The sequence below is a fragment of the Colossoma macropomum genome, unplaced genomic scaffold (assembly GCF_904425465.1).
Source record: "Colossoma macropomum unplaced genomic scaffold, Colossoma_macropomum, whole genome shotgun sequence".
Taxonomy (NCBI): domain Eukaryota; kingdom Metazoa; phylum Chordata; class Actinopteri; order Characiformes; family Serrasalmidae; genus Colossoma; species Colossoma macropomum.
In genome coordinates this window covers 25,684,415-25,708,935 of record NW_023494800.1, presented here as the reverse complement: position 1 = coordinate 25,708,935, position 24,521 = coordinate 25,684,415, and the positions used below count along the sequence as shown (strand labels likewise).

Here is a 24,521-nt window from a genome sequence, read left to right as displayed (position 1 = left end):
ATAAAGATAGACAGAGTTTACATCACACTCTATGCAGCATCTTTATTTACTCCTTTTCAGATACAGTGCATCACAGCTGATAGAATAGTTCATTTGCAATTCATGTAAAACCCAATACTTGTATAGTATGGTTTATGTATGTATGCTTGTATGTATGTATGTATATTAACGAGAAGTAGCAAGAGGTACAAATAACATTCGAGAACCGACAATAGACACGTATTGCCAGGAGTACATAAAGTAAAAAGAAATCCTTCACATTATATTAAATTCATTGATTGTCTTTAGTGTTTTCCTTTTCTGAACACTTTTAAAAGGATAACATCTTGTTTGAAATCTTCCAGTAGTTGTCTGTTTCTCACGGGTCTCAGTCACATCGTTTTAGCTCGTAGGCCTTTGGCTGCGATCCAATTTGCGTACTTGTGCTCTAACTAGAACTCTAGGTGGGGCGAGGAGTTCTGGCCGCCTAATAGGCGTACTTGTGTGAGGTAAGCGTTCTAGTCAAGGAGACAAGGGCGCGTATTGGATCGCAGCCCAAGCCTCCTCAAACGGAAAAGGAACGCGTATGGCTTCTGGCGATTGGCTCACTGTCCGCGTAACCCGGAAGGTGCCGCGGTGAGTAGTCGGGCTGTCGGTGAGCGCTCCCGAAGATGGCGGGGGTGTTTGAGGTGGAGGTTGACGGTGTGGAGCACGACCACGGACACGGAGCCCACGACGAGAACTCTCAGGTACAAAGACCCCCGAGTCTCGAGCTATCTGAGTCTCGAAGGCGGCTCGCGCGGTAGAAGTGCAGCAAGGTCGCGAGCCGGTGACGGAGCGCCAGAGCAGATTAGCTCGGTTAGCTCGGAGCGCTTACAGACACATTCAGGCGGTTTTCATCAGAAAATACATCTCTGTTTTACAGTTTAATGAAATGATTTTGAGGTTTTAAAAAAGACAAATGTTTTGTTGCCCAATGTGTCCTTTCAAAGTGAAACACGGTGCGAAATGGACGTCGTTTTCCGTCAACCTTAGCTGTGGTCAGCAGTCACTCAGACCGATACGGGGCTTTGAACACTTACTCACAGTTTGAATCAAGTATTATACACTATGTTATCTCATCTGTCCAGAAAGGCAGAAAACATTACACAGAACATTTACAGAGCGACCTTCGAGACCGCATCGGTCACTGAAGACCCCCATTGACCCCCACTGACCAGAGCAGCACACCTGCTCGGAGCAGTGTGTGTGTTTTCGTGGCACAGGCTTATTGGGCTTAGGAGGGCTTATTGTGGACGACTCAGGAGATTATTATTTCTTTATTTTCTCTATTTAACTTATTTTTCTTTGCATTTTCATTTGGTTTGCGGTGTGGAAATTGTTAAATGGGGACAAAACAGACCTGGGTGGCTGTCAGTGTGCTTTGGGGGAGGGGTTCCTTTCAAGAATTTTCTGTGTGTTTTTTACGATGTACATTATTGGGAGTGGGCTTCAGACACAGAAGAAGGATCAGTGCTCTGTGTGGGAAACACTGCTGGTAAGTGGTTTACAAGGTATACAGCTTAATGGTGTGGTCAGGGAGTGTGTGTTTACATGGAGGGCTTCACTCCTGAATGCATTATAAACTGTTACTTTCGAGGTTTTTTCTTCTTTTATATATAAAAGAGCTTTTTTTTTATCTCCACAATATCACCCACCTCTGCCCTGTGTTGATCATGAAAGATGCTGAAACATTGATTCACGTCTTCATAGAAAAAAAATCTCTTATTAATGCGATTGCAACAAAAATCTTGTAACAGCTTCAAAATGATGCTTGTCTCTTCCAAAAAAAACTGCTCACATCAGCTCAGTGCTCTATCAGTTGCACTGGTTACCCATTTCTTTACGCATCCAGTTTAAGGTCCTTCTGCTGATGTTCCTGAATGTTCCCCGCCTTTAAACGCTGTCCTGTGGGCAGATCTTTTAGTGTTATGTCCCCTAAACTTTGCAACTCTATCCTTTATTTCTCTGTAACTGCTCCACCCTGTCCTCCTCAAAATTTCCTGTTTTCTCAATATGTTCATTCTTCTCTCTCGTAATTTTTTTCAATTATTTTTTAGCCACTGCGATTATACGATAAAGATGATGATTATTATTATTATTTTTATTATTATTATTATTATTATTCATGAAGTGTGTTGTTGATAGTGGACTTTACCCATACAAGAAATGTCAATGCTATAATACCACCAAACAATGTTGTTTTAACCAAAATTGTTACAAATGGACATACATCATTTTGAAATGAAACTCTGCACGTGATGCGCTCTTCATATAGAACAATAACATATGCATGCACAAGCATACAGTCATATACGGAAGTTTGGGCGGTTCTGGTCACATTACGTTTTGTTGGTTTTCTAAGTGAAAATAAGTTAACACATTCTCTACAGAGAACACACTTTGTGTGTGTGTGTGTGTGGGTGTGTATATGTGTATATTTACATTTATTTGTTTATATAGAATCAATCAGCTGTCATTCCTTATATTCTGTATTATTAGTGTGAATGAAACATTTGTCTGTGGAGTTAAAAAGGTCTGATATTGAAAACAAAAAATATACACTGATTGACCAGTTTGTAATTTTATCTTCAGATTGACCTGTCCCAGCTTTCACCAGAGGAGAAATGGAGGTTTGTGCCTTTCTTGATTGCTCTTATGTTATCAGTGTAGATTTACTGTCTGATATGCAGATAGGCTAATTTGTCTCTGACTGCTTAGCCTGAATGTCCAGTGTTGAAATAAAAGCAGTTGCTTGTTTACAGAACACAGGGTGTGTATGTGTGTGTGCTTGTATCTTTCAGACTGGAACATGCAAGAATGCATGCCAAACACAAAGGACACGAGGCCATGCATGCGGAGATGGTTCTCATCCTCATCGTCACTCTCGTGGTAGCCCAGCTTGTCCTGGTTCAGTGGAAGCAGAGGCATCCCAAATCCTACAACGTGAGTCCACTTCACATGTATCTGCACAAAATGCATACTCCTGTGGCACACGAATAGCATTTGTTTCTGAGTAGAATTGAGTCTTATTTAAAACTTAATTCTTAATGTAATTGTTACGGATCATCAGAATGATGCAGGATGGATGTTTTCTGTGCTTTACCACTAGGTGGAGAGCTTGTATACTGATGATTTCTGTGGCTGCTGATTTTACTTTCTTGTTGACCATGAACAGATTAATAAATCGAGGACCAACCCCCTCCCTCCCCAGCTACCATGCAGGTGTTCAGATTTTTAGGGCTGCAAGAAATGACTAATTTGATAGTCAAATAATCTATCGATTAGTGAAACGAGTAATCGATTATTCGGATTATGAATCACTACATTACCAAAATACTTTTATGTTGCTGTTAGCGTTTAAATTTAGCTTGAGGTTGTTTTATGCATTTGCTAAATAACAATGAAGACAATAAAGATAAATAACATTCAAGAATTCATTGTTTTTATAAACCTTTCTGCTAATACAAAAGATAAAAAAAATAAAACTCCAGTATATTTTTCCTGTCAAAATGTATAACCAAGGATGTGCAAAGCAGCAGCAATAGAATAACAAAACTATTTTATATAAATCAGTTTTCTTTTCTAATCAAGTAAATAAAAAAATATATCTAAATTTAAATGTTAAATTTAAGCAGTGCAGTCTGTGCTCTGCTGTCTGTCTACACTCTGCTGAAACTAAATTCTACAATCACAGGTCTTTATTGAAACGGAGGAAAGTCAGTATCTCTCTGTGCTCTGTACTCCCCTCTGCAGAGGAGATGCGTTCTGATTGAGCGAAGGGGAAAGTGGCGAATGTTTGTGGCGGACTTCTCTATGAACAATTAAATTTGAACGATTTTGTGTAAATGCTTCATTTGAACGGTAACCCTTTGTCCAGCTACACTGTGTGTTCACGGACTACTTCCTGTAACTGTTAGTGAGTAGAGGTAAAAGTTCGTGGAGAACAGAAAACTGTCGGGAAACGCTCTCATGTGTTCGCTGAATTTCAAAGCACCCGTGGCCTCAACGTTAAAAAGACGATGCAGTGTTTAAAAGTGTAGGGTCCAATCCCATTTCACCCCTCGCCCCTACCGCTTAGCCCTTAGCCCTCTGTTTTGCGCGTTCACGTCTAGGGGTACGGTGTCCCAATTTTTGTTGCGATAGAGGGTAGGGCAAAGTGTTAGGGCTACATGGCCCTCCAAACGGAGGGTTTTCAGAGACTCCAAATGGAGTATTATCAGAAAAAAAGAAAAACCGTCAAGATGGCTGCACGAGCCCACAAATTTAAGTATTTTCTTTGTTAAAAAATTATGATATCCACGGTATCATAATGCTAATGTTTCGGTAGCTAGCTAGCTAACTTTCCTGTTCCACCTTAAATAGTCCAGCAGTTCTGACGCCTGAAGCGCCAGAGTGTAACTGCTGCACCATTTAAGGTGAAGAAGCTGGCGAAAAGCGGATTTCAGCTTCGAATCACCAAAGATTTAGCAGTGGGCGATAAATAATTGTCTTAAACCCCCTCTTTGAAGGCATATGATGCCCTATGTGTAACTAAAGCCCAGCAGTGAGGTTGCTGAACTTTTCCCTTCTCTGCTATCACTGAAGACGGGTTAGGTTGCCTACAGAGCAGCGCTAGTAGCCTGTTAATGAAGCGATGTGTTTTAATTTTTAATTTGAGGGTTGTCCCATTTTGTAGGGCAAGATTTCAACCACTACCCCTTGTAACTCAGTTCCAAGGGGTTAGGGTGACACTCGAAAACAAGGGGTAGGAGTAAAAAGAAGAAATGGGATTGGTCCTAATCTTTATCTGGAAAGTGAACAGGGTCGCAGTGAGTAACAGTTACTTGCTTCTCTGTTCCAACTCCGTTAACGATTCCAGAGAGCAGCATTTTGAAACAGAAAATCTTACAGCTCGGCTCACAACATGAAGTAGGACGGCTTTTAGCGTTAACATTAGCTAACTAGCTCGCTAGCACAACTATTGCCTAATTCTAATGGTATATGCCCTATTTTTACACACTATTAGTGTACTAGTATGCGAATTGGGACGGGGCGTATCTTATCGAGACGAATTGTCTTCATCCAGTGAGCCAACGCCTCTTCGGATGCTCCAGCATGGAGGATGTGCTTCCATGCCAGCTAAGTTTGGCTTTACAAACAGCACAACTGACTCCCACACTTTTGAGGATTTTGTTCTTGAGGCTGCTATCGTGCTGTTGTTAGTTCACTCTCCGGTGAGCGGTAATGTCAAAGCATTCGTAGTGAGCGTAAGAAAGACGCGTAATGACGTCACCAACTAATCGACTACTAAATTAGTTGCCAACTAATTTGGTCGTGGATTTTAGTCGACTAAGGCTACGTTTACACAGCAGGTAAAAGTGGCCCAAATCCGAACATATTGAATCTGACATTTTCAATTCCGATTTGAGACGCTTTCTTATGTGGTACTGAAATCCGATACGTATCTGATTGTACGAATGCAACTCTGTCTGAACAGCCAGATCGGAATTCACTGTGACTTTTATGTCAGTTCAACTCGACATTCGTCATAATTTCGCGCTCATAAACATTTAGGCTGATGTTTCTGTACCAAAACATTAGAAGAGACTCATCAAACCGCTCCGTGTTTGAAGAGATTTAGAATGAAACGGCTGAACGCGGCCGGAGGAGCCCGAGGCTGCAGCGTCAAAGAACAGTTTAAAGAATCCGAGGACACGGACCAAAGAAGTGGCCATTGCCGAATAACGTGCTCTTTTACGGCGAACTTGAACACACTGTGAGTGATGAGTCCAGCTGTCAATCACTGGAACTTTATACTCGCTCCTGTGATGAGGGCGAAGGCGAAACTGAAAGCTGCGGGAGCGACAGGCGTTCATTGGCCGTCGTGACTGTTTACCTCTGGACGAGCCGCCACGTGAAGCATTGTTCTTTTGCGCATGCGGGTCGGTTTAGGAGCTGATCTGTTCAGACTGATGTCGCATACAGATCACTTTTAAAAGATAATTAGAGCTGGGCGATATGGCCAAAAACGTTATCACGATAAACAAAATTCATATCGTTCCATATCGATACATATCGCGATAAATGTCAAATCATGATTTCTTTCACGTTTGAAGGCTGATTTTGCTCCTGGGTGGTTAATTGTGGTTTTAAACTGTCACTTATGGTCGGATCATGACAAACACTCGGCAAACAGTGGAACATTTCACTAATCTGTCATGGAAGAGTGGGAGAAAGTTTCTGAGCTGTTTTTATCAGCTTGAAAAGCACAGCTGCAATTTTTGTAATAGCCATGATTTAAGAAAGAAAACAAATTATTTTTAGCTGTCTGGTGACGAGCGCTCGGCTACCCCGTTACAAATGCTAAACAAGTGGCCAACAACAGCGCTAAACTCTTCAGTTTCTCAACAACGTCAACTCGGTTCGGTAGGTCACTGCTGTCATTCCTACCACATCCATGTCAGAGCAGATCACAGTATTCAGACACCAGCTAGCGACGACTGGATTTCTCTATGCTATCACAGTAGTTTAAGGGGTGAACCGCAGTATATCTGACGTTCGCTGTGTAAAAGCATTATCTGCAGTGTGAATCTCTCACACCAGTCACAGAGTCCTCCTTTTAGAAATGTTTAAACTGAAAGCGGTGATTTTGTGTCTTGTTTGATCTACCGTATCATCAATTCACCGTGTTGTGCCGGAGCGCTGCTTCAGTTAGCCAGCAGCTAAAAACAGCTAGCCTGGAAAGATAGCTTAGCGCTCTCCCGCTCTCCGATGCCTCACAGCTTCCTCAGTTTATTTTCGAACATAAACCCACTTCTTTCTTTCACTTTCGTTGCTCGAGAATACACTAATACTAAAATATGACGGTTTGGCACTGTAACACGGCGCTGTAGACGTGATTTAACATCGCTAAAGTTGTTAGGATGTATGGAAAGAGGTGAGTTCACCGTAGGACAGTATAGTTACGTCACTGACCTCGTCACTCACACTCGGTCACAGGAGAACGGGTCGCCGGTCGCTCCACTCAAACAGGGACTGTATAACTCCGCGTTTCAGCCGTTGCTAAAGTATATTTGGCGACCCTTTTTTTTACTCGTGGCCCCCTCCCTCTCTAATCAAGTCGAAAAATTCAGAAGTGCGCCCTCTCCTGGCGACAGCAGAGTAGTGTCGCTTTCCTTGCAGTAGAAAATGCCACCAGGGCTTTCGCTAAAACATGGAAGTGTGAGAATGGTGTATTATATTGAACATTTATCGAAATGTTCGCTCTGTCAAGGAAAAGTTATATCGCGATACTTATCATTATTGTTTTATCGCCCAGCCCTAAAGATAATGTGAACAGCCAAACAAATAAATCGGATTTGGTGAGAAAATCAGATTTGGGCCACTTTTACCTGCTGTGTAAACGTAGCCTTAGTCGAATAATCGTTACACCCCTACTCATTTTATGTCAGCTCACTGATTTCTTCATAGGTTGTGTGGCTTGTTTGTCACCTTATTGTAAATATATGTCTATCGTCAATGCTGTGCATATTATAAGTGTAGAATATTACAGTGTTACTATTAAACTGTACTGATCTGTTTCCCCCCTAGTGGCCACTAGTTATAATAGATCTGGTTGTCCGTCCCTGATGTTGACTCATTCTCAGATGTCAGTGGTATGAGTATACTCATACTCCATGTTGGTAGCATGACCTGCCCTATGTACTAGTTATATATTAATCCTTGTTTGGTCATTGTGTAGAGATTACACATTATCAGCTGTGCATGTTTATGATGTTGGTGACCTCAGGATGATTTGTGTGCTCATGATATTAAATCATGTTGTATTTCAGCAGTTGAATCAAGGTTTCCTTGAAATCCTAGGTTTCGCAATGCTAATGGTGGTGTTTAGCTAACCTGTAAATGTATGTTTGAAAATAAATATTAGATTATATTTTTTGGATTAACTCTTGTGCCTCTGCAGTTGGCTTCTTCCTTTGCCAATAAATAAGACATCAGATTAGTAGACTACAGTTCAATAGGAAAGTGACTAAAATATCCCATTACACATGTTTTCTTCTCATGGAAGAGGTTTTCAAGTGTTATTCAGACACAACTTACCTGCAGTCTAGAAACTAGAAACTACGCACGGAAATTGTTTCTGGTCTTCATTTATTATTACTACTATTATTATTATTGAGTGGTGCATTATGGTAATGTACTGTCCTGTTTTTGTAGTTGGTGACCCTCTTTCAGATGTGGGTGGTCCCTCTCTACTTCACCACAAAGCTGCACTGGTGGCGATTTCTGGTGACATGGTTTATCTTCTCCGTGGTCACAGCCTTTATCACGTTCCGTGCTACTCGCAAACCACTGGAATGCACCACACCAAGGTAAAGAATGACATTACTAACAGTAATGCTTTGTGTACGGAGCTACAGTTGTGACATAGTGTCACCCATCTAGGTCAGCCATCTACTGTATCTTTTATCAGGAACAACTTTTGTCAGGAACTGCAGGGGGAAACCCTGAGCCTCTGTGTCACAGCCATGACTCATTACTGTTCACTCATTGTAGTTCACAGTTCACTTGTTTGTCACTCTATTGCTAAAACACGTATTTTTCTTGATAAATGCCTCTGTTGATGTGTGTGTGTGTGTGTGTCTCTCTCTCTCTCTCTCTCTCTCTCTCTCTCTCTCTCTCTCTCTCTCTCTTTCTCTTTCTCTTTCTCTTTCTGACTAGGCTGGTGTACAAATGGTTTCTTCTCTTGTATAAGATAAGCTACACCACTGGAATTGTGGGATATGCTGTAGTCATGTTCACTCTCTTTGGAATCAATCTGATATTTAGGTGAGTTGTGCAGTCCATAAAATATACCTCATATTTAAAATTGATGGGAGCGTTATATCTGGAAGTGACAAGGTGCCTCACACATGCCCCATGAGTACCTATTAAAAATGATCATGAAGTGAGTTGCCAGTTTATTAAGCACATGCTCCACCTTCACCCAGATTTTAAAATTGTACATTGAGTGACTACAGGGTGTAGTACAAGTCAGTCAGACCAATTTCTTGTATCAGGCAGTGTTAAGTTACCTCCACACATAAAAGCTTTTGGCTTTCATGAAAGGCTGCCTTCCTGCGAAATTTACTACTTTCAATAATGGATGTGCCACTGATGTGAATTATGTAGATTTGATGAGTTTTTTTATTTTGGGAGTTGCGGGTTTGGGGCTCGCCTGTCATCACAGAATTTTGAGGAAGAACCCCTCATCTCCCCAAAACACAGCACCGCAGCAGATCAATCGCTATTCAGCCAACCCACACATGAATTTTTGTTGGCCGGTCAGATCTATGATATTGCTACTGAAAAGTCAACCCCATTGTGTGAGTGGTAAAAGTTGTTTTCTTTTTCTCACATTTTTTTTTATTTAAAAAAAGAAATTTGACATTTTTAACTGTTTGCAACCAAGATAGTCAACTATCACTGTTTTTTTGTTTTGTTTGTTTTTGTTTTTTTTTTTGGTCTGAAACTGATCTTGTTGATTTCTGTGGAGTGATGTAATCGCTCTGGGAGCCTTTAACAAATACATCATAAATAGCAATCATTAGGGTTCAGGTATGATGTTCCATTTTGGAGGCAATAGAACACAAATGATGGGCAAGGCGTCTTCTGTTTATAGCAGATATGTTCTGCTAAATTTTGTACACGTTATCTTTTGGTGTACAACAGAATTTTAACAAAAGTCGAAATACCTACAGTTTTTGGAACAAAATAATTTTTATACAAGTTTTGAAACTTGTATTTATGTAGTTGTTGAACTGAATCCCACACCAAGTATCCCTGTGTTTTAGTCTCTAAGTGCACCATAGTTTTCATGTTTAAAATTTATCACCTAGGAACTATAAAACTGGACCTTGCTACAGAAAATGGGTTTCTGAATTTACCTTTCTCTCTTCTCATTTCTGTTCCATAATAGTCGTTGTAAGGTGTGCCACTTATAGCATCTCACAAAAAGCTGTCTTTCTGTGCTTCTTAAACAACCGTCTAAGCGTTGGCCCTATCATCAGGACATCGTGAGTTCGTTCCCTGGTGATGCTACAGCCATCTGTGGCCAGGAGTCCAAGAGATCACAATTGGCCTCGCTCTCTGGGTGGGCAGGATGGCCCCTCCTTCTCCCCCCATCACTCAGCGCAGTGCTAGGTGGTGCAGGTGTCTGTTAGCTGACGTAACAGATCTGGCGGTTGGCGCTTTCCTCTGAGCGCGTTCAGCTGTCCAGTGACGTTGCGTGAGCGGCAGTTCGAAAAGAAGCGGTGGTTGGCTTCACAGGTCTCGGAGGAAGCCTGTGTTAGCCTTCACCCTCCTAGCGTTGATAGTATCGTGTGATTGGGGGAGTCCTAACTAGCGGGTGGAATTGGAGAAGACTAAATTGGGGAGAAAATTGTGTAAAAATTAAAAAAAAAAAGAAAAAAGTAGACTTGTATAATAGTAATCCTTCAGTCTGTGCAAATGAAAGTGTGGTGTTTACAATAAACAGCCAATTTGCATGAAACATGAGAAGGAAGTAGGTGGTTTATTTTTCAGTGATTAAATACGACTATGTAAATGTGTAGAAAGTAAAGCATTTATAATAGTCAAAAGCTGCACTGTCTCCACTGCCACTGTGTAAGTGCTTATTAGAGTAACAGCTGCCTTATGTTCTTTATGTAATTGACGTCACAAATGTCATAAAAAAACAGTCAGCTGAGAATGACTAGCGGGCTTCACCTCTGTGATTGGTCCAAAAGCTGTTTTCCATTATCTGGAGCAGGTTATGTGTGCAACACAACTTGCCAAGGTAATGTATCCTGGTAAAAAGTGATTCACAATCATTAGACAGAAAATCAAGGGTCAGACCAAACTAAGTTTAAACTTAGGTGGCTAAAAACATCCTGTTTTGTGGACAAACCCCCCAGTATGTTCATTAGTTAGTTTAATTACATGAATAGTTATTCATTTTCTTTATTCAAATTTGGTTCAAAATATCATGAGTATCCAATTGTGTACCCAGTATTGAGAATCAGTCAAATTGTACCACAGTGTGTCGTTTACCTCTAGTATTTGGCAGTCCTGTCAATGAAAGCTTGTAGGTCAGAGCAATAGAAGGACATTGATGAGAATCATGCAAGCAAATTGATGGGTCACAAACAGGCAAATCGTAAAGCAATAAATATTTACATGCATACAATGCGTTCTTGAGAAGAAACTGGCTTGAACCGTGGAATTTATGAATAGTCCGTTTACATACGTGCCACAGTAGTTTCACTTTAAAACATGAAATGCTGCCTTTATGATGCACCCAAGTTTACAAGCGCATAAGTTTCCCACCATCTGAAAATACTGACGTTCCTTTTTTCCTTCTATCTAAATGTCTCACAATTTGCATTTCTGCTTTCACGACAGAATGTTTAACATGAATGCTGTGTTTTGTCCCAAAGATGTGAGCCCTTTCAATTTCATCAACTCGAGTTTGTTTTAATTCAGACCATAACAACTGAACCATGCTGTTTACAAGCAAGTTAGCAAGCATACCTAGATTCATATTGAACAGTTGGTGTGCATATAAACGTGCTTGGTAAGTACAGTTTGCTGTGCTTTAACTGGCCAGTAAGGATGACTTTTACTTTCTACCTATCAGATTTTAGTGATACTTTTGCAGTTGGGTGTTCAGCGGTGTTATAAGTGGCAACTCAAAAAGACATGACAGGTGGCCTGATGCGTTGTAGTAATGTCTGTACTTTTCTCCATCCTCCCCTACTGTTTTTCTCTGAACTTGGCAGTCTGATCATTTTAGCCCAGTTTGAATACACATCTCTGTGATTCTCCTTGTGTTGGAGGGAAAATGTTTTTTTTTGATCGCTGTTATTTAGTCTGCTAGCACCATGTTAAACACAATCACAAAACCATGGCTCTTTTGGAAAAGTTATTCAATCTTTTATTTAGTCTGGATGGTAGGACTTCAGCTCAATCCTCTCTACACTGAGAGCATTAGCAGGAAGAAAAAGAAAATAGTCAGAAAAGCTAAATCCCACTGGCTGATTAAAGAAGCAATTATAATGGCAGCTTCAGGTATAAAGCATTGCCTTACATTTATATATGCACAATATCAAAAGGAGAGTGTGAAGCACACATCCGGATTTGTAGGAAATGTAGCCCACTAAACACTCTTATTGTTATTTAATTTAGTGTTTTATTCCTGAGGAGAAATAAGTTTTATTACAGACATCCCCTGGTAAACCAAGCTAGTTCTGATAGGGCTAGATTCTTGTGAAAGCTGTGTTGGTGTACAGCGTTTCAGTATTTATTTTAGAGTCATATGGCAGCATGAGTAATCCTCAGGTTTGTTTCTCTAAAGGTCGGAGTATTTTTGTTTCAGTATTTTGGATGTCAGGACTCTGGGGTAGGGTTGAGCTCATTGTCTTCTGCCCACTCAGAACAGTAATTCTTTGTGCGGTGTACATTATATTATTGTATGTGTGGGAGGAGCAGGAACTTCTTGTGCGTTTGTAAGATTCAATGAAAAAAACTATGAAGTTCTGTGTTACAAAAGCACATGCAGGCAGTCATGCGGTGCCCAATAAAGAAGTGATGAACGAAGAGCAACATGTCCATCAAAATTAATAACATAATAGTGCAAATGAAATCACTGTCATCCTGAATAATCTACAGATGTTTCATTTGAAGGATTTTAAATTAAGTAGTTAATTAGTTCAATGTAACTTGTAGTTTGGTGACACTTGCATAGTTTTTAACTGAGTTCTCTTTTCCTACCTTTTCCTCTCAGAATAAAGCCTGAAGACGCCATGGACTTTGGGGTGTCCTTGCTTTTTTATGGCCTGTACTATGGAGTCCTCGGCAGGGACTTTGCAGAGATGTGCGCAGACTTCATGGCATCAACAATAGGGGTGGGTTGTGAATATGCTGCTTTCAGCAACCTATAAATAACCAACCATATTAAACATGCGAGTAACCTGTGAGTAACTTTAAACCCAGCATACACTACATGATTTTTAGCCCAATTTTAGCCCTGATTTGCCTCTTCTGACAAATTTTAAAAATGTGAAGCGATTTTATAGGTCAGGAGCTGAATCAGAAGGAATTGGCAGTAAAAAGAATCAATTTTTAGCCCTTTTATCTAACTCTGAGGTGATGAGAGTCCTCCCAGTAGTGTAAGATGGTCAGCAACGTAATTGATGTTATTCAGACAGTTTCGAATGAGAGAGTTACGAGAGAGGAAAAAGAGTATGCATGCCGCATATGCAGTGGAACAAGAGCCTCTACAATGTTGCTAATATGTGGACCCAGATGTCAAAGCACGCTTTGTACAGTTTTAAGTCAGCTGCTAATTTGTAGTGAAGTATTTCCCCATCTCTCACTGTCGAACAGAATGAAAGCAGCATTTCTTAACCACATATTCATCCAGTGTTCCAGTGTTTGTGTTCTTGCTGTGCTTCTAATGTGTGCATGAAAGCACAAACAGGTCTGGTCTGATTTGGGACTTTTAGGGTATTTCATAGGTTAAACTCCTTATGTGCATTACCTTTATTGTGATATCTATTGTGCACACCCTCACAGCAGAAAGACAAGAAATTATGTAAAAACTAATGCTAAGTATGATACGCTCCTTTTTCAAAATCTGTTAAGGCTGATTTATGCTTCTGCATCTTTGTTTCTGTGAACATAAATATAAACAATTGTAACATCAACTTCTCTTGCCAGCAAGTCTTTGAACTGTTTAATTTGATTTTGTGCTGGCTCTGGTTTGATTTGGGGTTTTTTTAATTTTTATTTTTTTTTATATTTTTTTTTGTTGTCTCTTCTTGCCCCCACCGCTACAGGATAGCCAATCTGCATCCATTTGACTTACAGCTCTGCAGATACGCATGACATGTAGTTGAGATTTTTAGGGTCTGCACATTCTGTCCTCTGCAAGCTACACGTCCCCATGAACTCCTTCTTGTTTTGAGATGCAGATATGTTTCGCAGAACACACAGATATGCTTCTTCGCAGAAGTATAAATCAGCTTTTAGGATTTTAGGTCATGTATTCTACATCTGGCTAGACTGTGTTGTCCTCTTCAACACTCTTTTAGATTTTTTTGTGGTTCAGTATTACAGTGCATCAGGGATGCCCACTAAGCACCTGTCTGACAGCATCTGCGCCGTTTGTGGCCAGCCCATCCTAGTGGACGTGGACGAGGAGGGCATCATGGAGAACACCTACAGGCTCTCCTGCAACCATGTGTATCCTTTAGCAGCAGCAGCAGCAAAGGCTCACAAATTTGATAGTAATTTATTATCAACTGCAAAAGGCATCTTGAGTCTATCCATTTAGAAATATGTTATGTGGTGTTGAACGTCCCGCCCATAATGCTGCCCATAGAGGTCCGCTGCACTCCTTCTCTGCTTTATAGAAGTTGTCACAGGCAGGTTTCTTGCAGTTCAGTCACAGATTTTTTGCGAAATATGCTCCTCCATCTAAACATAGCTCAAGGCTAAATAATGACATTGGACATCTGAACACCATATGCTGACTCACAGGTGGCCACAAGTTTTATTGTAAAGCTCTGGCAGTGTCTATGTATGTCAAGAAAGTAGGACATAATGTAGCTCCAAAAATCCTGAAATCCTACATTCTCAACTACAGAGATTAGCTGGTCGTCCAAAATATGAATTGATTCACCTAACCTCTCTGCAGTGTTTCTTGCCATGTCCTCTGCTGTTAGAAAATATTCTCCAGTGTTTTTTGCGTTGGTGCAGTGTTTCCTTGGATGACCTGTGGGAGCTCTTCACTTGATGTCTTTTTAGGTGCTTCATGTCGTGTTACCACATAAAATGACATCATTCCATACCATTAATGTGACCTTTTTTGTTTTCCACTTTAAATACAGGAATGCAAACAGGTAAGAGGTAAAAAAGGTGAGAACATTGTGTGGATAGAGAAACAACTAAAAAAAAACACCCATGGACCACTCTGTATCAGCCCAGTGTCAGATTAAACATTCCCTTCTTGTGATTTTTTAAAACTATGTTTGGAATATGTTTGTGCTGTTTGTCACAAAACCTTATACGTTTTCACATGTACAGTACAAATTATAATATGGCTTGGCTAAATACTTTACTTGATTATTTACTGAGAGATGTGCATCCATATTACCCAGTATGCCCCGCTAATCAACATTTTAAATTCAACATTTAATCAACAGTCAAAAGTCAATCCATTGCTTTCCGTTTTGCGTTAGGCCATTAATACATTAGTTTTAGCTAAACCGTGACTGAGAGACTAGATAATCACTGTCTTGTTTTAAAATTATGTGCGTCTATGAGGAGTGTGCCATCACGACCATATGTTTTCTGAACTGGACCGGTGTCCTCAGAGGCTGCTACTGCAAAGCACTAGTTTCGTTTCATGCAGGCTAATACGCCTACATGTTCACGTGTGACGCGCTTATCTTTTCTGAGCTGCAGTATGTAAACACTATTGCCTGCTTCCGTTCATCAAATGTAGCACATGAACTTTTGTTTGTTAAACATTACTGCTGTTTGTTAAACATTATTTGCTGATCTCAGACTTGGAGAGGAGAGAACACAGGGTTACCGAATTGCTGTTCCCACAATTCCCTTTCATGTTTTTTTTTTATTTTTCGTGACCAGATAGTTGGTTCTGCTTCTTCCTCTCATCCTAGACATGAGGTGGAGGTAGGGCCCTTGCGTGATTTGTGGGGCCCTATGCAACATGCATAGTGAGCTGACCAGCTATTGTTATTAATAATCATTTTTGTCTGCTAGACTTAGTACAGCTGACCACATGTTTAGCAGACTCCTCACACTTTTCCTCCTCTCAGCTCAGGAGAACAAAGAGACACATACTGAGACATACTGTGGGAACGCTGGGATTTCCGTGAAGATCCGCCCTACTCTCCCTCTTATTGGCTAGTGCTTGTTGCCTTTGTTAGGAGTGAGTTGTTAGGAGTGAGTTGTTAGGAGCAGAGCCATGGCTCTGGTTCAGAGATATTATAAATGAGGAGACCAGGCATGTGAAGAGGGAAGCTCGTAACGCTAAACAAGGCATCCGTTTGTGGGGAAAATCTTGCCCTTCAGTAAAAACAGTCAATCAGCTCACTGATTGCGCTGCAAGCATCATGATGACTAAACAGGTAAGATTATAGAATTAAGAGGTTTCTGTAAAACTGCCTCTGGTCTTGTGTGGCTGGAAATAACTGCTTCTGAGATGGCTTCTGAATGAACAGACTTTGGATGGTTAGGGTAAGAATATTAGGGTCAGAATCAGTCTTATCAGAGGCAGAGTAAGGGTAGGTCTTCTCAGAATGTGGGTGGAAGAAAAATACAGCACAGTGCAGGTGAACAAGTCTTTCTGAACTTTTACTGGTCACCAGACCCACCGACTCCCCCTCTTTCACCCCCAAAAAATTCTCCTTGAATCTGCATGAATCTCGTAGGTGACCTATTTTTATCTCAAAATGGTAAATTTTACAGAAAGGTGAGGAGTTTGTATCGTGAAAGTAGTTCCATGCTCCAGACATTTTGTAGCTTGTGAGCCTCCCTGCTGCAAGTTGTGGAAATTGTCCATTTATGGCACAAACGCAACAGCGGGGTAATTAGAGTGCTATAAGGAAGAATAACATTAACAAGGATTGGACGTAATATCTGATACTGTATCCATTAAACATCTGCTTTAAAACCAATTCTTCTCATCAGATCAGACTGTTGTTGAGTTTCCAGTAAATTTTTTTTTTTCCAAGGTTTGGATGGTATGTTAAAAGTTATCTAATTCCAGTGACCCAATATTGCGTTTCAACAAAGAATCAGTCCCCTGTAAGCCTTTACACTGAGATCTGTAGAGATTAAATTGGACAAGCTTGTCCAGAAGAATGTCAGCATGTCAGTAAGGTACTATTTTGGTTTCCAAACAAATGCAAAGAACCATACAATTATACATTATGAAGTAATGCTGGAAAATGCAAGCTATAGGGTAAGACTCTATAATTGAAATTAGATCATGACACTATTTATTGCAATAATTCTGCAGGCAGTAATCATTAATTGCCGTCTCAGCTTACTTATGTTATTAATGAAAATAAATCGCAACCAAAAACAGCTCCTGTTGCCTTTTACAAGCATCATAAAAAACTGGGTCCATTTTCTTCTTTTAGCTTTTATAAAATGCATAACTGTATAGAACATAATTAACCACTGCATCACTGCAGATTGCAGAACAGAGTCCTGTGGATTTTCATGTAACGCTGATGCAAACCTGATTTATATTGTGTTTCACCAAGATGCATTTACATGGGCAGGTTTAATTTTATTTTATTAGGACATTTTCTGGTATAAGAAATGAATGAAATAAAAGTAAATACACTCTTAAACACAGACAAACTGTATAGCTGGTGACAAGAAATCACCATGGTTTTCTAACAGTAAACAAAAAAGGGGAACTTTTTACTTTTCACTTCCATGCGCAGAGATGTAAAATTCCATGTGTGTCACATGTTTGGTGCGCAAGCAAGGTTCTTAAGCCTGTAATTTATGTCATCTTATATGTCAGAGATTTGTGTACAGTTAGCAATGACATATGGTTTCTATGGAGGAGCAAATAGAAACACGTACATAAAGGACTATAAGTGTAACTGATATCTGGTAAAAAGCAACAGCTCATTTAGTTGTTGGAGGAAAAGCCAAATTTTGTTGCCTTTTCAATCAAGTCTCCAAAAAACTTGTGATCCACACTGCATCAAAATTACTGAGAAATATAAGTATTATTAAGACAAGATATGACCACATTTTAAGTGGGTTAGTTAGGATTACTCCCTGCAAATCATGCCCCCCCATCTCATTTGTTACTGTTAATTTTGGCCTGAATTTTGAGCTGGATAATTTGTGTACTTGTTTGTCATGTTGTTATTTCTTATTTAGTGTTAGGAAGCTTCATCTTTTGTTAGTTTTAGTTCAACCAGAATTCTAGTTACAGGCGTATTCCTCATGGTTTTTAATAAAATATTTTGTCATCAAACCCTCAGAAAATGGCATGATGGACAATGAGATTTTAGGCTCTAAAAATAAACCTTGTTTCATTCAGGTAATGTTAGCTTAAGTCTCATGTTAATATTAAAGGTCACATTCCCCTTTACAACTTTGCATATTAACCCTTTGAAAGACTTGGAGCTAATTGTTGTGAAAGATGTAAAAATGGCGACATTAAACAAACAGAATTACCCTGTCTGAGACGGGTTGCATACATGTGTAACTACAATCTGAAAACTGGAATTTTTTTAGTCTTTTTTTTTTTTCTTAAATTATGGTTAATTACAGAAAATAAATGTTTTTAGGGATAGTATTGAGAATAAGTATTTGAGTACTTGTTTGGAGACACCAGCAAATATTAGAAGCCTGTAAAATGCAGTTTGTGCCAGCCCTACTGGGAACCATACATGTTCTTTTGTGGTGTTGTGAAGGTTCACATCTCTATGCAGTAGTGCTTCAAGCTAAGTGACATTTGTGGAATGTGGTATTAGTTTTACCAAACACCGGCTCACGCAGGTCAGAATGTTCTACCTAGTTTCTCGTCTTTTTTAGTCAGTCATTGTTTTATAGGTCTTGAGGGTCATTGAAGTGCAAGGCCAACTGTCATGCTGTTCCTAATGAGCACATGATCTTTTGTTTTCACAAATTTTCAAATGGAGAAGCAATGAATTCTGGCCTAAGCAGGCATCACAGTGGTCTGCAGCGCCTTGTGTGTTGTTGGATTCTTTTTGTTTTTCTTACCCATTTTATGACTTACCTTGGTTCAGTACCACTTTGTAGTAACATTAATACAAAAATGACCCTGACATTTATCTTTTGCAGCCCTTGCCAAATTCTCTGTGAAACTGACGAAATACAAACGTAAGTTAAATCAGACAGAGGTCAAAGATTTTTCAGTGGCACCGTGTACAAAGTAACATCTCTGCCTTTACATCTTGGACAAAACACCACAGCATCCTTTTTATTTTTTTTCCAATTCACCTTCAGTGTTCTTTCCACTATTTCTGAGGCCAGTACATTTTATTATAGCTGTGAAAAGAATCATAAATATCCAACTGTTTCCTCCTTAACTCATTTTCTCCCAGGTTCCATGAGTTTTGCATACGAGGCTGGTGCATTGTGGGTAAGAAGCAGACTTGTCCATACTGCAAAGAAAAGGTGGACCTCAAAAGGATGTTTAGTAACCCGTATCCTTTCTTCTGTTATTGTTGTTTTTCTTTCCTCCAATTTTATTGAGTAACAGGTGGTAAGCAGGCCTTTTACTTTCAGTTTTAGCTCTTGTTAGAGTAAATAATATGCTAAGTCATGTAGACTGGAAGTCTACACAACTGAGTAAATAATTTGCTGAGTTATGTAGACTGGAAGTCAAATTCCCTTAGTTTTGCTTTGTGTGGAACGGACTTGGGATTCCTGTTTGTGAGCTAAGTGTACACAAAACCTTTGGTTTAATCCCCTTCATTTCCCCAGGCTTCTAGAGTAGAATGAATGGGTTTTCCAGTGTTCCCTGAAATGTTGCGTAATGTCTGGTCAGAAAAAATATCCCTTTTGGAGAATGAAAAGCACCTAACATAACCACCAGCTCAGAAAATTTGGGAATAAGAAGCTCTGTCAGTCCAGTGTGAGATTTCAGTAAGTCATACTGTTTATTACCAAATCCTTTTGTATGATCAGACACTGACTCATAAGGAAAGACTCATCAATAGTAGTTACATTGTAATTTCACGTAGACTGAAACTATGACATGAGATATAAGTAATGCCAGCTAGTTGACTCACTCCTGTGATGACCACATTACCACTATTAAGTCAAGTATGACTTATTAGTTTCATAATTTAATAGTAGGTTATACTAGTAATATAAATTATTTATTCTTCTGGTAAAATAATAAGTGTTTTCATTTGGCTGACCCTTTTTTTAAGCATGTCTCAGGAACACAGTTAATGCCACCCAACCATATGATAGTGGTCAAAACTTTTCAGAGACAACCATTTTCAAAAGTCACAGTTTCTGTGTCATCATTAAGAGAAGATTTGCCCATTTCTAACCATGTTTAATGGCATTCTTCATTCTAATTAAAATTTCCGAACTTCCACCTAGTGGTACAGAAGCCCGAGTCTCAACTTCACAGAGGCAGAGCATTAATATATTTTGCACACAAAACTGGCCACAACTATCAGAATTGTCATCCATGTGCAGCATGTTTTATTATTCAGACTAACCTAATACTAGTCAGCAATATTCTTAGTATTCAGTTACGTCATTACGAAGACCACATTGCCATGTTGGTAGGCAAGCTGAATCTCTGTGCTCTGATAAAGCTTGTCTCATCATGACCATAAAAAGATGAAAAGTTGTGTAGGTGCTTGAAATGCATTCTCCAAAAAAATGCTACAAGGAGCATAGCTACAAATTGGCTAGATTGGTGGACTGCACTATATAGCCTGCATTTCTCCAGAGATCAAATATTCCAATCTGTGAGATTTTCCAAAAACTTTTTCCAAAAAAAAAAAAGTTTCTTATTTATCAGCTTCTCATTTGAATTTTCTGTTTCAGCTTAAATGATGCTGCAGTTACACTGAGGTGCCTTAAACATAGAATGAATTTCAAAAGTAATTTGTTCACTTTATAATCAGGTTATCTAAAAAAAAAAAAAGCATCCTTAATCAACAGATACCTCACAAACTTTCACTTGAAGATGTTTAATAAGCAGTTAATGTGCGGCACAGCAGAGCAGCTGTTGGACGCATATCCAATCATACTCAATTCCACCCACTAGTTAGGACTCCCCCATTCACACAATGCCAGCCAACGCATCTTTTCGAACTGCCGCTCAGGCAACGTCATTAGACAGCTTACCATAACTGAGCAAATTATATTGTAATTTGCTCAGTTATGTAGACTGGAAGTCAAATTCCCTTAGAAATGGCTTGGACTGGCTAAGAGGCAGGTCAGTCATTATTTTGCAAATGGACAATTTTTTTTGAGCTCTCAAGAAAATGGATAATGGTGCTCAGCTTCTTACTGCTGCCACCAGCATTACTGATTAATACAGCCCCTCAAGTCTAAGTCTGCTGACATATAAATGGCCAACGGAAACTAAAGATCACACTATTGGGGCTGTTAAAGATTATACTTAAGAGCTGAAAGCACACTGTACACTCATACAGCCCCGAAATAATGGATGTACCTACGCATACATGCACGCAGAGATCTCAGATAGCGTTCTGTTAATTTTGTTATCTCAAGTAAACTTGGTGGTTGGTATGGTGTAGTGGGTAACACCTCTGCCTTCTACGCTCTAGACTGGGCTTCAATTTCCTGCCTGGGCAAGCACCCTACACTATACCAATGAGGGTCCTTGGGCAAGACTCCTAACACTACCTTTGCCTACTTGTGTAAAATAATGAAATTGTAAGTCTGTCAAATGCCATAAATAAATGTAAACTCAGTTTAGTGTTCTTTAGAAAGTAGACATCTGTTGTCTTAGGAAACAATGTTTAAAATATCATAATAATGACAAATAATTCAATCTTGAGAAGGAAAATGAACATGTCCCAACAGAAAAAACAAAGTAAATAAAGTATGTTTAATATACATTAATAGTATTTCATTACTGTGCTTTAGAGGATTCCCTAGTCAGTAGATTTCACTTATTGTAAGCATTTTGTACTTTATATAAACATATATACAGCACTTCTGAAAGGCCCTCTAATCTTGTAGCAGACATGTTTCTGGAAAAAATGAAGTCATAAGTCATTTCCGTTGTGATATAGCACAGTTTTAATTTGGGTTTTTGTGTCATTGGTCATGATGGTGGTGTAAGTGCATCACACTTTTGCAGGAAGGAACCACGAATATCTAGATGTAAAGTTTATTCTGACTGTTTTGACATGAATGAGTGAGGGCTTTAGAGACCTCACCACCAATTAACACATTTTCCTACTTCAAAACATTCATCGTTCCAGTCTGGATCTCAGCTGCTTGCATGCTGTTGCTATAAATGTGCAGTCCTTTCATTCAGATACAATTCACCATGATGCTGGCCATATTAGTAATTCAGCAGACTTAACGAAAGCAATAGCAAAATGGAAAGATCCAGTTCCCCTTCAAACAAGATCTAACGTAAAATATGGCAGCAAGGGGACTATAATCACAGGGGAGTTGGAGCATGCAGCCACTGTTGTTCTCATTAGACAGCGGTGATGATACTTAGAAATTGTATTTTGTCCTGCTTTCATGTGACTTATGTTCAGGTTGAATTATTGAAGATAATAAATACAGACTGATGATGTTTTTGTCCACAGATAGCTAGAGCTAAATGCACTGCTTTTTAAAGCTTTCTATAGAGTCAAATTATAAAAAATACGACAAATCTCTTCTTTAGGCACATGAAAGTTTAGCTACAAACATACAATCTTATGCAAAGGTTTGGGCACCTTTGGTTAAATGACATGTTTGTTGATTTTCTGAGTGAAAATAAATTAACTCATCCTCAGCAAATAAAACACTGTCACATTTTAATGCACACCCAACCAGGGGGAGGGTGGTGGGGGGCAGGAAACATTTTATATTTCATGTTTTAATTTTCCCCAGTATTTTAAAATTTCATAAATGTAGGTGAATGTAGCAGAATCTCAAGAAACATCTCATTTTGTAATTCAAAAACTGACCACCTGTTGCTGCTATATGTAAGACTATAATTATTGTTGAGTTGATTTACAAGAAAAGATGCAATTGTAAGTTGTGCTGAGTGGGCAAAAGGATTGCTCGCTTGCCTGCTTGTTTATTTGTTTGTTTATGTATGTTTGTGTGTTGGTAAGTTTGTCTCTTTAACTGGACGTCCTTAGATGGGAAAGGCCTCACGTTATGTACGGACAGTTACTGGACTGGCTTCGCTATCTCGTGGCCTGGCAACCAGTGATAATTGGACTAGTACAGGGCATCAACTACACCCTAGGGCTGGAGTGACTGCAAAGCCGAGCCAAGACAGACTGGTGCATTGGACGCAAACTGTTGTGGCAGGAGGGGGAAAATGTCTTTGGCTCCAAGGGGACTGGGACTTTATCTCCAACGTGTAATGTACTGTATATAGGCACACACCGTGCTTATGTGTATTTAAAGGAAAAAAAATGAATTCTACTAGCGGTCTGGCATTGGATGTCTTTGTTAATGTTATCTGTTTTTGGACCTCCTGAAGTGTGGACCTCATTTTGAAATCAACTGGTTTATCATTTTAGGACTTTTTTTTTAAAGAAGGTTCTCACCAGTCTTAATGGGCTTTTTAATCTTAAATTGTATCCTTAAAAGTGTTAACATACACATTAACACATTATCCTTGCTCCATGTGTCCTCTTTCCCATTTTTTTGGCTCACTTTAGTAGTTTGTTTTTAATCCACCATCTCGGGGCTCTTTAACTTTTCCAGTAGGATATACTTGGCTAACCCACATTTCATTATTTCTTAAGTTACTGGACATAAGCTGCTTCATAGTCTTTGAGAGGGAGTGCTACATACATTTGTGGTCTATTCAATAAGTGGCTGCTCCTTTCCCATCCAGACCATTTTAGGGTACTGTGTGCATCCTCAAGTCTGCTAGCAGGGGGTCATTTTTATTTTCCAGATTCCCTCTTCCGTTATTATTTGTTATTGTTTGTTTTTCTTGTGAAGTGCGGTACGTGGATGTCCCACTGGCTGCCAAGAAAAAAGGTCCTTTGTAAAACTGTACATGACACAACTCAATAACATTTTGTCCAACCACTGTACGTGACCACCTCTTTATTTGCAGTGAAGTTTTTGTTTGTCTTACGACTAATTTCTACAATGAAGGTTTCTCTTTTGGTAACACAAACAATCTCAAGATGCTTGGAAATGTGCTCTGTAAAACTTTTAGAAAGGCTGACACATGCAAGGAAACTCTGTGGTCTGGTTCAGTTTTTTTTCCCTTCTCCTGTACCATTTTGAAGATATGAGGTTTTCTTCCTATATATATATATATATATATATATATATATAAAATTGTACATAATTATAGTTACTTATATACACATACTGACCAGCCACTTTTTTTAGGTGTGTATTCATAACCACTTCATGTAAAATTTCCTATCATGCAGCTTTTGTGAGCTACTAAATATTTCGGGTGTCTGGTTCCATTCATTACTATGGTGAACAATCGTGACTCAGTAAGTTTCTTTACAAAGGAGCGTTCACTCCAAACGCTCTGAATGACGTTAAACGTTTGGACGTTTCATGATGCAGATTTTAAAGATACCTGGCATTTCCCTGTAGTAGGCTTTAACGGTCATTTACATACATAGAAGCTTCATTCTCCTGAATTAATTTTGCATATTTTAATTCTGACACGGGCTCCTCCGAGTCCATTTTTAGAACAGTGAAGTTACGTTGCAGTTTCGTTATATGTGCGTTGGATCAGTATTGCACGTCTCACACTCACCGTT

General features: G+C 39.4%; 1 protein-coding gene across 1 annotated transcript; it reads left to right on the top strand.

The window, feature by feature from the left end:
• Positions 1 to 595: 595 nt before the first annotated feature.
• Positions 596 to 23,825, top strand: rnf121 (ring finger protein 121). The gene is made up of 9 exons (XM_036588277.1): positions 596 to 728; positions 2,614 to 2,651; positions 2,823 to 2,964; positions 8,218 to 8,372; positions 8,722 to 8,829; positions 12,803 to 12,923; positions 14,129 to 14,262; positions 19,149 to 19,250; positions 22,911 to 23,825. The coding sequence occupies exons 1-9, from the start codon at positions 651 to 653 to the stop codon at positions 23,029 to 23,031; spliced, it is 999 nt and encodes a 332-aa protein (XP_036444170.1). The 5' UTR covers positions 596 to 650; the 3' UTR covers positions 23,032 to 23,825.
• The last annotated feature ends 696 nt before the right edge of the window (positions 23,826 to 24,521 follow it).

Coding starts and splice junctions, on each gene's coding strand:
- rnf121 (XM_036588277.1), top strand. CDS start 651: ATGGCGGGGGTGTTTGAGGTGGAGGTTGACGGTGTGGAGCACGACCAC. Junction 729..2,613: donor CCCACGACGAGAACTCTCAG/GTACAAAGACCC, acceptor TTTTATCTTCAG/ATTGACCTGTCCCAGCTTTC. Junction 14,263..19,148: donor AGGCTCTCCTGCAACCATGT/GTATCCTTTAGC, acceptor ATTTTCTCCCAG/GTTCCATGAGTTTTGCATAC.